The sequence below is a fragment of the Esox lucius genome, chromosome 24, assembly GCF_011004845.1.
Source record: "Esox lucius isolate fEsoLuc1 chromosome 24, fEsoLuc1.pri, whole genome shotgun sequence".
NCBI lineage: Eukaryota > Metazoa > Chordata > Actinopteri > Esociformes > Esocidae > Esox > Esox lucius.
In genome coordinates this window covers 14,387,614-14,404,903 of record NC_047592.1, presented here as the reverse complement: position 1 = coordinate 14,404,903, position 17,290 = coordinate 14,387,614, and the positions used below count along the sequence as shown (strand labels likewise).

At 39.3% G+C, this 17,290-nt stretch overlaps 1 protein-coding gene and 1 pseudogene across 1 annotated transcript; both read right to left on the bottom strand.

The window, feature by feature from the left end:
* Positions 1-397: 397 nt before the first annotated feature.
* LOC114830378 lies at positions 398-2,747 on the bottom strand. Its single transcript, XM_034290800.1, has 5 exons — positions 2,667-2,747; positions 2,205-2,476; positions 1,379-1,700; positions 934-968; positions 398-829 (listed from the first exon to the last, which is right to left on the bottom strand). The coding sequence occupies exons 1-5, from the start codon at positions 2,707-2,709 to the stop codon at positions 701-703; spliced, it is 801 nt and encodes a 266-aa protein (XP_034146691.1). The 5' UTR covers positions 2,710-2,747; the 3' UTR covers positions 398-700.
* A 7,606-nt stretch (positions 2,748-10,353) lies between these two features.
* Positions 10,354-13,563, bottom strand: LOC106024061 (annotated as a pseudogene).
* Positions 13,564-17,290: the final 3,727 nt, after the last annotated feature.

Sequence of the window (17,290 nt, the reverse complement as noted above, 5' to 3'; positions counted from 1 at the left end):
TTGCACTTAACTGTTCATGTTGATTCAAACACATTTCTGTGATTAGTCATCTGTACAGTGTGGTTATTAACAGCAGATAGTGGTGGACACGTCCTAGAAGACCATCGAGTCCTAGACGTACATCACTGCACATTACGCATTTAAAGAAATTATAAACCTGTCGGTTAAGACAACAACAGTACAAAACTATGGGAAATCATCTGACTCCTCCCACATTGTGCACAGTTCAACTCTCTGAAGCCTGTGGTAATCTGGTGTTGGTTAATGTCTGGTATTTATAAAATGAAGGTGAGGATGAAAGGAGATGTGAAACTTGATTGGTTTGAAGAGGTGTGGTTTACACACAGGGTGAGAGACAAACGTATAAGATAGACAACATACAAACCATGTCTTTTTATTGCATTGTACTGTAAATTTGTTCCAAAAGTTTGTTGCATTTTGCATTCAAAATCATATGTAATGTCATTTACAAAAATGTTGTAGGCATCGTTGTTTAATTTCTTATTTGAATTCAGAAGGTAATAACATACTGATGGTCACCTCAGCAGGCCATATATGTCATGTAGTTATATATGAAGAAAATGTGGCCAATGTGACTTAGAAGTTCCAAGAGTGCTCCTTATTTGTTTGATGAGTAATAAAATAGGAGGACAGAGCCGAGCAACAACAATAATCAATGTCAACATAAAAACATTTTACATTATCTAGTGGAAGCGTAAACAACATCAGAATCCTTCTCCATCATGTTCAGCTGACTTTTTTTATTTCTTGGCGTCTTCTGACTAAAATTCAGTGCTGCATAGTTAAGATCTGTGTCCTCATCCACATCCTGTAGTGTAGAAATAACATCACAAAAACACAAACTTAATAAGGCTATCAAAGTATTGTTATCTGAAGTGTCCACAATCTGTTAATTGTGTCAGTTTCTATTACCTGGATATTTTGGCTCTGCAGTTGAGTCTCATTATCTAAACAGGAAAATAGTTATTTAGATCAGTACACAAACGGCTCAAATACAAACATGTATCATTATTGTTATTTTTTGCAATGCCCCTAAGTGTGTGTGTTTCCTCTCTATTTGAACATAAATTAGGTACATTTACTTAATTATGGAGCTTGCCTACGGAGTAGCAATGGAAACTGCTACTTCTTACCTTCTGGCTATTTAAACCATACATCCCCAATGATATCTCTTCACTCTACAAACTCTGGCCTCTTTGTCATCCCACCCATAACAAAGGGCAACTCCTGACCAGCCTAGTCAAACCTCTTCCTGGTCCTGGCACCCCATGGGGAAGCCTGCATTCTGTTGAAGCAACTTCAGAAACCCAAACTTTTTAAAGACTATCTAACTGGGTCTTGTTGAAAATGCTTCTACCTGTTTTTGTTTCTCGTCGGATCTTGAGGACCAGGATGATAATGACTATCAGGAGTACAACAGTCACACCACCCAGGATCACAACCAATGGGAACAAGTCCATAGATCCATTACACTCTCCAACAAGACTGATAGTTCCATTACACTCTCCAACAAGACTGGTAGTTCCATTACACTCTCCAACAAGAATGATAGTTCCATTACACTCTCCAACAAGACTGGTAGTTCCATTACACTCTCCAACAAGACTGGTAGTTCCATTACACTCTCCAAGACTGGTAGTTCCATTACACTCTCCAACAAGACTGGTAGTTCCATTACGCTGTCCTATCAAATGAAATGTTATGACATTACTGTTTATTTATAAGTGTTGTCATCTTCATTGAATTAAATAACAAACTCACTTTTCTTTACTTCTTTTTCCTCAGTTATGTTGGACCCTGGAACTTAGAGATCGGTAATGCAATTATAATTTAAAAACTTTAAGAAAAGCCAAGGTCAGCATTTACTTGTTTTAGTTTTTTGCATTAAATATTACTGACTGAAGCAGTGTTTGAAACCACAGTTACAGCTTGTACTCCAAATAAAACAAGACACTGTTCTTCGTTTAACACATCGATTAAAGTTACATGAGTTCCTGATTTAATTCAACAAATGATTTGATTGTAAAATATATGTTACATCATTATATTCCATATATATATATATATATATATATATATATATATATATATATATATATATATATATATATATATCGAAAGCCAATTTCTTACCTTGAACATTTAAACATTTTGCACTTACAAATACCATGTGCTTAGTATAAACCACTGTCAGCTATTTCCACCTTTGTGATGTTAAGGAAGATGGTGGTGTTGTTGCTGTACATTTCAAAATGTCTATTTTCTAAGTAATAATCAACTGTTGATGAATGAGAGGTGTACATAGTCGAGATACACACAGGCTCTGATCTGTTGACTTGTTTAAACCAGGCTACATGTCCCACAACCGTTGAAATTATGGGGCACAGCAAGGTGACGGACTCCCCCCTAAGTACCACCATAGTCTGAGACTGGAAAAACAAAACAGGGAACAAACCTGAAACACAGAGAACAAAGTCTGATTCACAAATATAACAGTTGATTTAATACATTATTTCAGAAATCAACAAGTGCTGGACTGAACATTTGGCTGAGGTACACTCTGTCCATAACTTCAGATTCTATCTTCAGATTCTGATACAACCAATCTTATAACCTGTGTAATGTTTAGAAGTAAGTTAACTTACTCAATCCAAAGAGCAGTAGAGGTGGTAGTGAGGTTCTCGCCATGCTTTGAGAAGAACAATTCTTCTGATTGGCTGTCAGAGAATGCCTCAATTCACTCTGAGATCACTATGAGATCAAAGGGGATTTCATTGGAAGGGGGCGTTGTTATTGTTGATATATTTAGAAAGCAGAAATAGCATTACTTTTATTTAAAATGTTTTAATATAAGGGCTATACAAATGTGGACAGGAGTGAGTGATGCTTTATATAAATGAATACAAAACCTCCACTGACACTACTTTTAGATTACTACAACATTCTTAGTTGGGGTTTGGTTTGTCTTCCCAGAGGTTCTAAGGACAGTTACAACCTGTTACCTCAGAAGCACAATACTAGTCTCACATTTCGCCATGGAACGTTGTCTTACAGTAGTGTGGTGGAACCTCTTGTATATCTATGAGACGTTGTTTTGAGTTAACTGAGCAGGTATGAATGTATTCTAAGCAATTCTCTCAATCTGACATTTTAGAACTAAATTCAATGCTGCTTTGAAAGCCTGTGTGGAGGGCAGGTTGAAACTGACGTGCGTCATATAGACAGGATGTACATAACATTTGCTTAATGTTGGGCAGATTTTGAAGCACATTTCAATCATAGAAGACCAAAAATACTTCCACAGTGCCATCACAAAGTATTCAGGCATCTTCACATTCTCCACATTTTGTTGCGTGAGACACAGAATTTATAATTAACCACATATGTACATTCATGAGACAATGCACTATAGCACATAAAGACCAAGTGAAAACACATTATTTTAAATTTTAAAACTGATAGGACATGATTTAGAAAGGCACACAAATGTCTATTTAAGGTCCAACTCATTACAATGTAAGACTTCATGGTTTGATTTTCAAGCTTTGACGTCCAAACTATCCCTGAACCTCCAAGCAGGCATGTGCACAGGTAAGGCTCAACCTGTGCAGAGCACATGCCTCTTTGCTATCCAGAGCCCTTTCCAGTTGACATGTGCCCATCTGCCTTGGAGACATGCGTCACTCACTCTGATGGGCATGCGTTGTATGTTTTTTCACACACTTCCACTCACTCTGATGGGCATGCGTTGTACGTTTTCTCACACTCTTCCACTCACTCTGATGGGCATGCGTCGTAGTCGTAGTTGTGATGCTTAATGAAGTCTTATGATTGGAGATGAAGATGATGATGGATCTACAGACTTCTTCCTATTGGTTATGATCCTGGTTGGTGTTTGTCTGTTCAATTGTCTTTCATCCACATTCTGGTCTTCAAGATCAGCCGAGACACAAACAGACTAAACTCAGGTATGGATAATGTGATGAATGTGTATATGATAATAAGTGGACTGTGAACAGCATTTACATATGTAGGGTCTTGTTCATGAGTGAGGGAAGGATGGAACGGGAGATTGACAGACGGATCGGTGCAGCTTCTGCAGTAATGCAGTCGATGTATCGGTCTGTCGTGGTGAAGAAAGAGCTGAGCCGCAAGGCGAAGCTCTCAATTTACCAGTCAATCTACGTTCCTACTCTCACCTATGGTCATGAGCTTTGGGTCATTACCGAAAGGACAAGATCCCGGATACAGGCGGCCGAAATGAGCTTTCTCCGCAGGGTGGCCGGGCGATCCCTTAGAGATAGGGTGAGAAGCTCGGTCACCCGGGAGGAGCTCAGAGTAGAGCCGCTGCTCCTCCACATCGAGAGGGGTCAGCTGAGGTGGCTTGGGCATCTTTTTCGGATGCCTCTGGAATGCCTTCCTGGGAAGGTGTTCCGGTCCCGTCCCACCGGGAGGAGACCCCGGGGAAGACCTAGGACATGCTGGAGGGACTATGTCTCCCGGCCGGCCTGGGAACGCCTCGGTGTCCCCCCGGAAGAGCTAGAGGAAGTGTCTGGGAAGAGGGAAGTCTGGGCATCCCTGCTTAGACTGCTGCCCCCGCGACCCGGACCCGGATAAGCGGAAGAAGATGGATGGATGGATGACCACCACAAAATTAACCGATACTTTGTTTTCCGACATTTTCTTGAAAATACAAGGAAACCAAAAACGGTACCTTTGAATAATATATAATCTCTCTCATCTACATCCGCTTAGTATAGTATGTAATAGTGTTTCCAAATCTACAGGACCCAGATCCTGGTCCACTTCATTTTGTCACCCTGAATTTCACCTCCAAGAAGATGCAGAGGAGGGAGATGGAGCTGAACACCCATGTAGTGTATGCAAGGAATAAGACAAGGTGGTAGGGTGGAATAGGGGGAAATTGATACCAAATTAAGTTTATCATATTCTACCGCATATTTGAAAGATTTTAATCAAAATGGACTTAGACGTTGTATTTTTCACCCCTTGATATTTCTTCTCTTGTTATGCACTGATCTTAGCCCCCATTGTTAGGAGCAGCTAGTCACCTTATAAAGAGAAAATGATGGTGTCTGAGTTAGAGGAGGAGGAGCATATCACTTCCTGTAGTTTGAAAAGCAGGAAGGAGCACCTCAGTGTTGAGTGAGACCTGAGGAGGTGAACATCACTAGGCTTCTCAAAAACTAACAGTGGGGGTTGAAATGGCCCTCATGATATCCACATTCTTCTCTGTCTCTCTCATTATGTTTTGGCATATTTTCAGTCCACTTTCCAGCGTTGAGTATGGTTGTTGTAGCATTTAAATGTTTAACTTCTTTTCACCTCATCAAAGTAAGTGTAAATGATAGTCATTTGAGGGTCAGTTGACAAGGTGGGGATGTGAGACTGAGACGGGGACCAACAGTAACTTTCCACTGTGGTAGAAGTCACGCAACTCTGTCTTACTACACTACTAGATGAGCAACCTGTACTACAGGAAGACAAGCCTTCAGTTCTCACCACAAGACTCAAAACCACCCACATTCTGCATAGATCTCTCATTTGTTTATCGTTTATTTAATCTGGATAAAGAAAATCTGACCCATGACCCTATTTTAAATTTAGATCTATTATCTCTATTAGATAATGAAAATATGTCAATACAAACAAGAGAAAAGCATGTCCCCTTGCCTAATCCATTTAGCAAAGTGTAGGTTCTTTATGTCAACAGTCACAGAGAATGATTTACCACATTTAATCTAAGCTCACATTTACCTGTGTGTGTGTATTTGTGATTTGGTCTTGTTTACCCAGCATTGGACTACTGCATTGTATCATGCTGATCACTGAAAAAGACATAAAGACATAAAGACATAAAAATTGATAAGGTTATGATGTTTTCCGCCTCTTGTTATTTCCTGTTTTCTTTTCACACTTATCACAGACCCCTATTTTAAGCAGCAGCTAATCACCATATAAGGAGAATATGATTGGGGTCTGAGGTAGAGGGGGAGGGACAATTGAGGAAAGCATCACATTCTGTAGTGTGAGTGGCAGGAAGTAGCAGCTCAGTGTTGAGTGGACCTGCTGGAGTGAACATCACTGGTCCCCTCACTAACTAACACACTGGGATATCAAACTGCAATCATAGCATCTCTCTTTCCTAACCCAGGGTGACCACATTTTCAAACCCCCAAACGGGGACCCTCGTGTAACCGCACGTTAATGCACGCGCACATGTATGAGCTTATGCACGCATGTTGGTCATCATGTATGCTTGTGGTTGGTGGAGCGGGGGGTGCTTTTAGCTTTAATGAGAATTGTTGCTTTTCTACGCAGTTCTGTGCAGTTGTTTGTTTGGCTCTGACTCGTATGTGGAAACACTACAGTACTATTATTAGCCTATTATTATTTTTATTCTGGTGAACACCGGGACAATTTGCTAGTGAATGTGGGACACCGGGACATTTTATTGTTTGACAGATATTTGTCAGGATGGCTAACCGGGACATATGGTCACCCTATTCTAACCCAACTCTCCATTTCTCTCTCTCTTTCTCTCTCGCTCTCTGTTTATGCTTCTCAGTGTGACTCGTCATGTCGTGCATCGCATTCTCTATTTAAGACTTGTGTTATGTTAACATTTTGGTTACACTCATTCTGTTAGGGATTCAAATCACAACCCAGTACTCACTATGGATATTTTAGGCCCAAACAAATGTGATTAACCTCCATAATCAACTCATTACTCATATAACTCATAACATTTACTAGTTTTATTTTATTATATAGTCCATTTAGAACACATTTACCTTATGATGAAGACTTGTTTAATCCCAAAAATAGAAATGGATCTATGTTTGCTATAATGGACAAAATTGACCAATACTTTTTAAAGTTCTAGACAATATTCTGTTTAATAATGTCTAGATAAGATGATCATATTGACAACATCAATGTTTCAGGTCAAAACATCTTACACACAAATTGAAAGTTATGGAGTCTGATGGAGCAGAGCTATCATCTCTGCACAATGAGCCATGACAATGTTCACAGAGGCTAGGTATCTGGGAAGGCTCTCACACCACGTGCTGTTTGTCTCTCACACAACGCTCTTGTGTCACTGTTATCGAAGTGAACTACTCTGCTGAATATATGAAATCACTCAAGTTTCATGGATGCACGAAATATAAACCTATCAGCTATAACAATATGACCACCTGCCAAATATTGTGTAGGTCCCCCTTTTAACACCAAAACAGCCCTGACCCATCAAGGCATGGACTCCACTAGACCTCTAAAGGTGTGCTGTGGTACCATGAACTCATTGTTGTGTTCCTCAAACCGCTCCTGAACAATTTTTGCTTTGTGGCAGGGCGGAGTATCCTGCTGAAAAAGGCCAATGCAATCAGGAAATAACGTAACCATGAAAGGGTACACATGGTCTGCAACAATGCTCAGGTAGGTGGTACGTGTCAAAGTAACATCCACATGAATGGCAGGACCCAAGGTTTCCCAGCAGAACATTGCCCAAAGCATCACACTGCCTCCGCCGGCTTGACTCCTTCCCATAGTGCATCCTTCCCATAGTGCTCCTTGGTCCAGTTCTGATGCATATGTGCCCATTCTAGGCGCTACGCAGCCCCATACGCAACAAACTGCAATGCACTGTGTGTTCTCACACTTTTCTATCAGTAGCAGCATTAACTTTGTCAGCAATTTGAGCTACAGTAACTCGTCTGTTGGATCGGGCCACACAGGCCAGCCTTCACACCCCACATGTATCAATGAGGGTTGACCGCCCATGACCCTGTCGCCGGTTCATCGCTTTTCCTTCCTTGGATGATTTTTAATAGGTACCGACCACTGCAGACCAGGAACCACCTGTCAGTGGTCATAATGTTATGGCTGATCTGTGTATCAGTGTTATTCACTTCACCTGTCAGTGGTCATAATGTTATGGCTGATCTGTGTATCAGTGTTATTCACTTCACCTGTCAGTGGTCATAATGTTATGGCTGATCGGTGTATCAGTGTTATTCACTTCACCTGTCAGTGTTCATAATGTTATGGCTGATCGGTGTATCAGTGTTATTCACTTCACCTGTCAGTGTTCATAATGTTATGGCTGATAGGTGTATCAGTGTAATTCACTTCACCTGTCAGTGGTCATAATGTTATGGCTGATCTGTGCATCAGTGTTATTCACTTCACCTGTCAGTGGTCATAATGTTATGGCTGATCTGTGCATCAGTGTTATTCACTTCACCTGTCAGTGGTCATAATGTTATGGCTGATCGGTGTATCAGTGTTATTCACTTCACCTGTCAGTGGTCATAATGTTATGGCTGATCGGTGTATCACTGTTATTCACTTCACCTGTCAGTGGTCATAATGTTATGGCTGATCGGTGTATCAGTGTTATTCACTTCACCTGTCAGTGGTCATAATGTTATGGCTGATCGGTGTATCGGTGTTATTCACTTCACCTGTCAGTGTTCATAATGTTATGGCTGATCGGTGTATCAGTGTTATTCACTTCACCTGTCAGTGGTCATAATGTTATGGCTGATCGGTGTATCAGTGTTATTCACTTCACCTGTCAGTGGTCATAATGTTATGGCTGATCGGTGTATCACCGTTATTCACTTCACCTGTCAGTGGTCATAATGTTATGGCTGATCGGTGTATCAGTGTTATTCACTTCACCTGTCAGTGGTCATAATGTTATGGCTGATCGGTGTATCAGTGTTATTCACTTCACCTGTCAGTGGTCATAATGTTATGGCTGATCGGTGTATCAGTGTTATTCACTTCACCTGTCAGTGGTCATAATGTTATGGCTGATCGGTGTATCAGTGTTATTCACTTCACCTGTCAGTGGTCATAATGTTATGGCTGATCGGTGTATCAGTGTTATTCACTTCACCTGTCAGTGGTCATAATGTTATGGCTGATCGGTGTATCAGTGTTATTCACTTCACCTGTCAGTGGTCATAATGTTATGGCTGATCGGTGTATCACCGTTATTCACTTCACCTGTCAGTGGTCATAATGTTATGGCTGATCGGTGTATCAGTGTTATTCACTTCACCTGTCAGTGGTCATAATGTTATGGCTGATCGGTGTATCAGTGTTATTCACTTCACCTGTCAGTGGTCATAATGTTATGGCTGATCGGTGTATCAGTGTTATTCACTTCACCTGTCAGTGGTCATAATGTTATGGCTGATCGGTGTATCAGTGTTATTCACTTCACCTGTCAGTGTTCATAATGTTATGGCTGATCGGTGTATCAGTGTTATTCACTTCACCTGTCAGTGGTCATAATGTTATGGCTGATCGGTGTATCGCTCTCTGTCTTTGTATCCCACAATCTAGCTGCTGATTAATTTTTGGACTTGTAGTCTGCCATGTTAAATATGGACAGGGTCCTTTTCATACCCTATAAGTTATCACACCTCAGAATAGTCTGGGTCCTCCCCACACTACACAACAAAGCCTTTCCCACAAAAAAAGTTTAGTTACAGTAATAACAAAGACAATTATAGCTTATGTTTGTGAAAGGTGAGGGGTGATTTAACTTTTATTGTGTGACATATTTTACTACATCGATCTCAGCACATTTCCGTAACACATTTCAACTGTTTCATCTGCACGACTCATCTAGTAAGCAATTGAGTCTGTGAGAAGCGGACGTTACACTTCCCCAGATCTAAACCCGCAAAACACATGGAAAATGGGAAAGGGTCTGAATACTGTCAGAATGCATGCAATGTAAAATGTATTAAACAAATTGCCCCACAGTGACAAGACTATGGCTAGGCCACTCAAAGACATTCACATTGTCCCAAAGCCAAATCAGTACCAGTGTTATATTGTATTTTTGCACTGTTGTCCTAAAAGATGAATCTCCTACCCAGTCTGAGGTCCTGAGAGAAGACTCCATGAAGACTCTATTCTCCCTGCCAAGTGAGGATTAATGACTCTTCCCGTCACAACAGTTGTGTTTTTTATATTAAGTATAACATGTGCTATAAACATTTCATGGAACTAAAAGTATTTACCTTGTTAAACATGTCAAAAAGCCATATAGGTTTTTGACATGAAAAGAGACAAGAAAAGAGTGCAAGAATGTATTGTTTATTGTGTTAAAACCAGTAATACAGCAATATGGGTTTCTTCATGATTAGAGGTGTTACTGAATAATTATTTGAATCTATCACTCTAACATAATTGCAGTTTCACATTTTTTGGGATTGCAAATAAAGGACAATATGTATTTAAGGTACTAAAATCAGTTTTATTACAGATAGTTTTTCTTGTTATCTATTCCTGCTGCAGGTCCCTGACCTCAGAGTACACTGCATCTTTTCTGACGGTCTTGTCTTTTACTGGTCTGTCGGAGGAGCTCTTCTTGGGATTGAATCTCACTGCTGCATAGTTTAATACATCACTGTTCTGGTTCTGAGGGGGTGGAGACATGCATAATAATTAAATTATTTCATTTAGGATGTTTTTATTTTCCAATAGCAGACATTCTTATAATGGAATTGAACCTACAACCCTGGTGTTGCTAGAACTTTATCAACTAAGCTCTGTAGGATCCCAATCAGAAGATCAAAATGCTACAAAATCTAGAAGAGCAATTACTTCCAAGAAATAAAATAACTAATTAATAACAAAATTACAGTGAATACATCTATCATATATCTACATATGTCTGTATGGAAAACAATGGATGTTAAAACTTTTAAGAATGTTGACAAATGTACCTGATTCCCCTGCAATGATGGGTCACACGTCTTCCCTTAAAACAGATGAAGAATATTAATATTTAGGTGAAAATCTATTTTTCTGTAAATGTGTAGTTATTTGACATTTCATAATGAACATTTGAAATAGCATTTGTATTAGATACATAAAAAATTAGACATGATTGCAAATACCTCTGTGATCTCCTCTCTGAGTGTTGCATAACATCCAGAGGAGCAGAACTGTCACCATACTCAGAAAAATGTTGGACAGTATCAAGACAAGAACAGTAGGACTCAGATCAAAAGGATTGTCATGTCCTGGGACTGTGAAAAAATGTATCAGTCAATTATTGTAAGTGACCCAGTTATATAAGGACAATATAGGATAGGAGCTCACACTGAGGTAAAGGATGTACTAATAATTCTGATGAATTATAAAAACAAATGCTTTGAATTACCTTGAACATTCAGCTTAGTCCCATTTCCAAACAGAATCTCTCCACATGAGGCCACAGCACAGTAATAAGTCCCAGTATCAAAGAGGCTGAGGTTCCTCTTGGGGAGGTTGTAGACACAGCTCTGTGTAGGAGACCCAGACTCAGGGCTCTTCATACACTGACCACTCCTGTCTCCATTGGTATAAATGATTCCTGGAGGAGATTCTCCTAAGTCATGTCTGAACCAATAGACACTGTGTTCTCCTTCACAGATCCCAGTGTTTATTGTACAGTTCAGAGTCATAGAGTCTCCTGGCTGGACTGATTTCGATTCAGGCTGTCGTACAAAACCAGTGTTTTTGGACTCAGAACCTGACATAAGGTTAAAAATTTACTGAAATATTTCTAAATTTGTTGAAATGTCATGATGCAGTTATCATTAACACATTACATATTCAAAACGTAGTGAGAAAATTGATCATAGTTGCAGATAATTTATTTTTGTACCTTTAACAATAAGAATGGCTCCTTCTAAAAAATTCAAGTCATTGATATGAGAACTTCCACAGTAGTACGATGCTGAATCTGAGAGCTGTATGTCTGAGATGTTTAGGTGATACATTCCTTGTCCACATAGCACTGAAAAGCGAGAGTTGTTTTTGAATTCATTGTGGAACGCTGTATTCTCTTTATATGCATAGAAGTTTGATAATATTTTAGGTTTATCTCCCAAGGTTTGCTTGTACCACATGAAGTTCAGTCCCAAATTGTCTCGGAAACACTGTAAAGTCACTGTGTCTCCTACGTTGGCTGAAACAAGGCGCATGGCTGAAGATTGAGCTGCGGCTAGAATTTAAACAAACACATGAAACATTACATCACCTACATACACATTAAAAGAAAAGTGTCTATTACGTATCTGGTTTTCAATTAATTTAGATAATCCACCCTATAAGCATAGAAATATAAAATGTGGACTTACCAATCTCTATCAGAAGTGGAAATGTCAGAATAAGTGCAAGGAACATCTTTTAAGTTGTCACCCTCTTAACGACTTATGTCTTAAATGGAAACACTTGAATGTAAATGGCAAAACTTTTTATGGGGTTACTGGTGATTGGCTGAACTCTACGCATTATTTTTGGAAACACCTGATTAAGCCCACAATGGTCTTTATAAGGAAATGAGAATCACTTCCTTAATGTTCAACTCAAAACCAAGAACCAATGATAGAACTTTACAGTCACTGGTCACATTGAATCTCTTATATAGTCCAATAAGATAATTTTAATAAATACTGTTACAACAGGTTTATAACCATTGGAAGCATCATCCATCATTTTATTTTCTCATTCTCTGTAAACCCATTTGTGATATAATTCAGGAACGAGGTTCAATTGCAAAATTTGAGTTTAGCTCTTTTTTACATTTTATAGGTCCAGATTCAGAGCTTGTAATGGTATATTTATACAATACTGTTTGATAAAATTATGGGAATGAAATGCTGCTTTAAAAGTAGATAATCTTCTCTGGGTGAACTGTGCTTTGTTTATGCCAATTCATCGTAAATACACACCCTCTTAGGCCATATCCCCACCCAGCTATTAAGTATTTAAAGGGGGACACTCTGACCTTGTGCTAAACTGGTCTGGTTGGTCTTTAATAAACATATTCTATATCAAACCAAATAAAATGAAATTCAAGTTTTTTTCACATGCATTTGATACACCAAGTTTGAACAGTACAGTGAAAGGTAAAGTAGCTTAGCAGCAGGATTCAATTAATAAATAATAGCAGCAATGTAAGTGCAGATAATTTGTGTGCAGGTGGATAGCCACTGTTCTGTTTAGCACTGAACTGATGGACTGGGTTGTCCACACATCAGAATCAGAAAGAGTTTTGTTGCCAGGTAAATTTCACAACAAACGACAGTGACTTGCTCACTTTTGTGAAGACAAGGTAAACATTATAGCAAGGCATAATCACACACACCTGGATGAATGGCCGGTAAGTTAGGCAGCTCATTTTTAAACAAAGTTACCTGCTCACTTTTGTGAAGAAAATGTAAACATATTAGCTAGTCACAATTACACACACCTGGATGAATGACCGGTCAATCAGGTAGCTTATTATCAAACTTGTTCACTTTTGTGAAGAAAAGCTTGCTACCCAATGAACAGGACCAGGAAATGTTAGCTAACTGGTAAGTTAGTATCGTTACCTAGCTAGCTAACGTTAACAGTCACGTCAGTAGCTATAGCTAAATATAGCTAAGGAAAAGGACATTGACAACTTTCTGAAACTAAATTATCTGAAACTAGTAAGCAAACGTTAGACTTACCCATGTACAAGTAAATGTTTCACGGCAGACGGAATATCTCTGATTACATACAAAATCCTCTGTCTTTTGCATTTGGTCTTTTGACTTTGTTTAATACGCCGTGTGTTTTTGCTACCGTTCACACTCAAGCGATTTTCATTACAAGAATCTGTGAATTTCTCATTGTTTCAATCATAGATTCCATGGTTGTCCTTTGCTAGCGAGCCAGTGTTTTCCTTTTGACCAGTGGCATTGCAATAAAATGCCAAAATGTTGCCTGAAATGTTCTAATAGTATCCAAGTCAGGGATTTCTTTATCATCAACTGATTCATCTTCTGAGTCATGTCATCATTGTATCATCAGCTAAATTCAGGGCAGAGATGTGGCTCACAACTGAATTGACGCCATTGCAGTTTTCCGCTTTTGAAAAACCCCAGGTAACAATTCTACTGAGCAACTATGGGTGTAATGACAGAAACCAGTGATTCGGTAGACTTATCAGAACTCAGGATGTCAGCAATTCCAGCCCCTTCATTATCTCAGCCAATCATGTCTAGCAGGAAAAGTCCTGTATTTTCCTAGTTAAACAAGGGTTTGCGTTTTAAATTTTATTCGCATTTACACTTCGCATATTAGTGTTTTATTGTCACATTAAAGTTCACATCTTCAAGAAGGCATTTCTGCAAAAAATATTAAATGTCCCAGAACATTTTCTTCTTACAAATGGTTCTCCTGAAAAGTAGTGAAATGCGACATAAGCCAAGTTTCCTGAATTCTGTCACAATTTAGCATCTGAATAGATTATAAAGGTATGCATAGGACATTTACATTGATATTTTTCAGCAGACACTACAGATGTCACTATGTTTTTGGCCTCAACTTGGTTGTGTGTGTTAGACTCATAGAGCAGGGCAGTACTACAGAACAAAACGTGTTGAAATGTGTGGAGAACAGGGGTGAAACTTAGTTCATGAAGTCACTACAGAAAGAAAAATGGTAAATATTCCTAAATATTCACTACAACATTAAAGTGTAACACCTGACAGGTTCGTAGTGGTCTGGAGTGTTCCTGGGTGGGAAGGCCTCTAGGCTGTAGTATAAAACACATTTATAAACTTTCTGTAGTCTGAAAATATTCTGTAAACAATATTACCAGTCAGTAACTAATTAAACTCTTTCTTTGTAAATGTCTGATGATAAAATGCTCTTTAAGGCTGCAGTGCACAAGTTCACATGTCTGTAAAAGTGTTGCTTATTGTTGTGGCTGTGAACAACAATGAAAGCTTGAGACACAACAGACTGACACCAAAGAGACATCCTGCTGTAAACCACAACAGGACTGAAAGGCCAACATGGCCAGTCCTAAGGGTTGATGACAACGTCTTGTTCTCACAGTAGACCAAAGTGAACAGGTGCCAGTGAACAGTTTACAGTATATGTGGGTGGGTTTAACATGAAACAGTATTTACTAAAAATCATAATTGTTAAAAATCAGTGACTGAAAAGAATATTGCATATTACACAATAACACACAATAACATTGCAAACATGTTAAGATCACAAGAACACAGTGCTCACTGCGACTTAGTTCAGATTAACAGAGTCTCTTTGATGGACTGACTCATACTCACAGTATCTCCAAGACAAGCACACTGAAGGACTTGGATAACCAATGTCACTGCTGTGCGTCTTAACTGGAATGAAGCAAGAAAAAGCTGTCTCAGTCACATCATCCATCCTTGGTAATCATAGTAGTAGTGTATTTAGAGTCTCAACAGTAAAGAAAATGAACTTCCAGGATTTAGAGAGGACAACCAAGACTACACACAATCCAAACCTTTTTTCAAATTCTGTGTGAAATACTATGCGTTGGTATTGCTGGCTGTACAATGCTGGCCCCAATCCTCTGTAAAAAGAATGTAATCACTCCAGGTTCCAGTTTAGATGATTGAATGGTTTACAACTTATACATAAGAGTTAGTATTAAGAAGGATTAAGGGTGTGTGGTCTGAAATAATGGGAAAAACAAATCTAATGTTATTACAGTAGGCCAATGTTCAGATTTGACTATACATGTACATCTATTGGAATGGCATTACAACCTTACATAAACCACTAGAGTTTACAGAGACAGGAGACGTGCACACGATCCGGTTTCCCCACACATAACTAACTCCTACAACGGATTTGTAATAACGGAATATAACAACGATAACAACTGAAATTATATATTCGTTAGACTGAGCTGATGGTGACTTAAACACTTTCCACGGACTAACCCGTGCATACCTAGCACGTTAATCACGTATTTGTCTGGTGACTTGAAGCTAGCAAAGCTAGTGTCACTTAACCTTAGTAAACCGAAAATGGCTGTAGCTCATTCAAACAACCAAGTGAAGATATTTACTCTGGTTTACACAGATGTGGTAAGTATGTAATAAAGAAACAATGGTGCTTTTCTCTCTAAAATATATATCTAAAATTCTTGCTATTTAATTTAACATTGTGTAAAGTTTGAGTGTTGCTTGTTTTGTTAATTTAGGTCATGTCATGGTTATGGGGCAGGACACAAGGTGTAGAGATGTAGGAAGTCAAAATTCCTTTTATTTGTTCTTGAAAATCAACAAAAGGAAGCCATGCAGCACAAACAATGATCCCTACCAAGTGTGGACATACTTGAACTTAAATAGGATCCCCAGTTAGAGGCAAAGATAGGCATCTTCCTCTAATTGGAGACAAACAAAACCAGAACGTAGAAATGCTTACAGGCATCCCTTCTGTCAGACCCTGACTATCATACCTAGACCAATATAGAGATGGCTGGAGGCATCCCTTCTGTCAAGCCCTGACTATCATACCTAGACCAACATAGAGATGGCTAGAGGCATCCCTTCTATCAGACCCTGACTATCATCCCTACACCAATATTGAGATGACAATTGGCATCCCTTCTGTCAGGCTCTGACTGTCACCCCTAGACCAACATAAAGATGGCTGGAGGCATCTCTTCTGTCAGGCCCTGACTATCATCCCTACACCAACATAGAGATGCTAGAGGCATCCCTGTAGGCTGGACCTGACAGGTCAGTGGCTGAGACTTGACACAAATACTCTCTCTGACATACACAAATGGTTAACTATATATAGTGTGATGGAACGTCACTGGCAGGTACGGAACCAGCGGGGGTCCAACCAAAGGAAAAACAAAAGGGGCACCAGTCAGGAACAGGAATAGTTTCCAACTCTAGTTTCATAACCCTCCAGCACAGACCACGGCTGGCAAGCACTTACGAGCAAACACACCTGCAGCGGATTGAGGCTTGTTAGCCATGCTGTAAAAGAGGTGAGGAGAGAACAGTTAGGGGCTGGTAACCCTGGGGGTAATGTTTGTTGTTTCTTGTCCATTCTGCTAGATTTGACCGAGGAGACCGGTGTTACCAGCCCCAAACAACCTTCCGGGGAAAATCCAAAGACAGACTTGTGTCTCCTTTCTTCTCAGTTTTTTATTATGTCCGTAGATTTTGTTTCAAGCTTTCTGAAGAATGTTAAAGGGGCAACAGGCAGCCTAGTCGTTAAAGTATCTGACCAGTAACTGAAAGATTGAATCCCAGAGCAGGCAAGTTGAAAAATTATAATATAAAATATTTGAAAACAGCGTGTCCCAGAACAAGGCAGTTAACCCTACTGGCTTCCTGTTATGGTTCTGAATGAGAAAGTGTTATTTGTCAATTTAACTCAAAAAATCATTTTA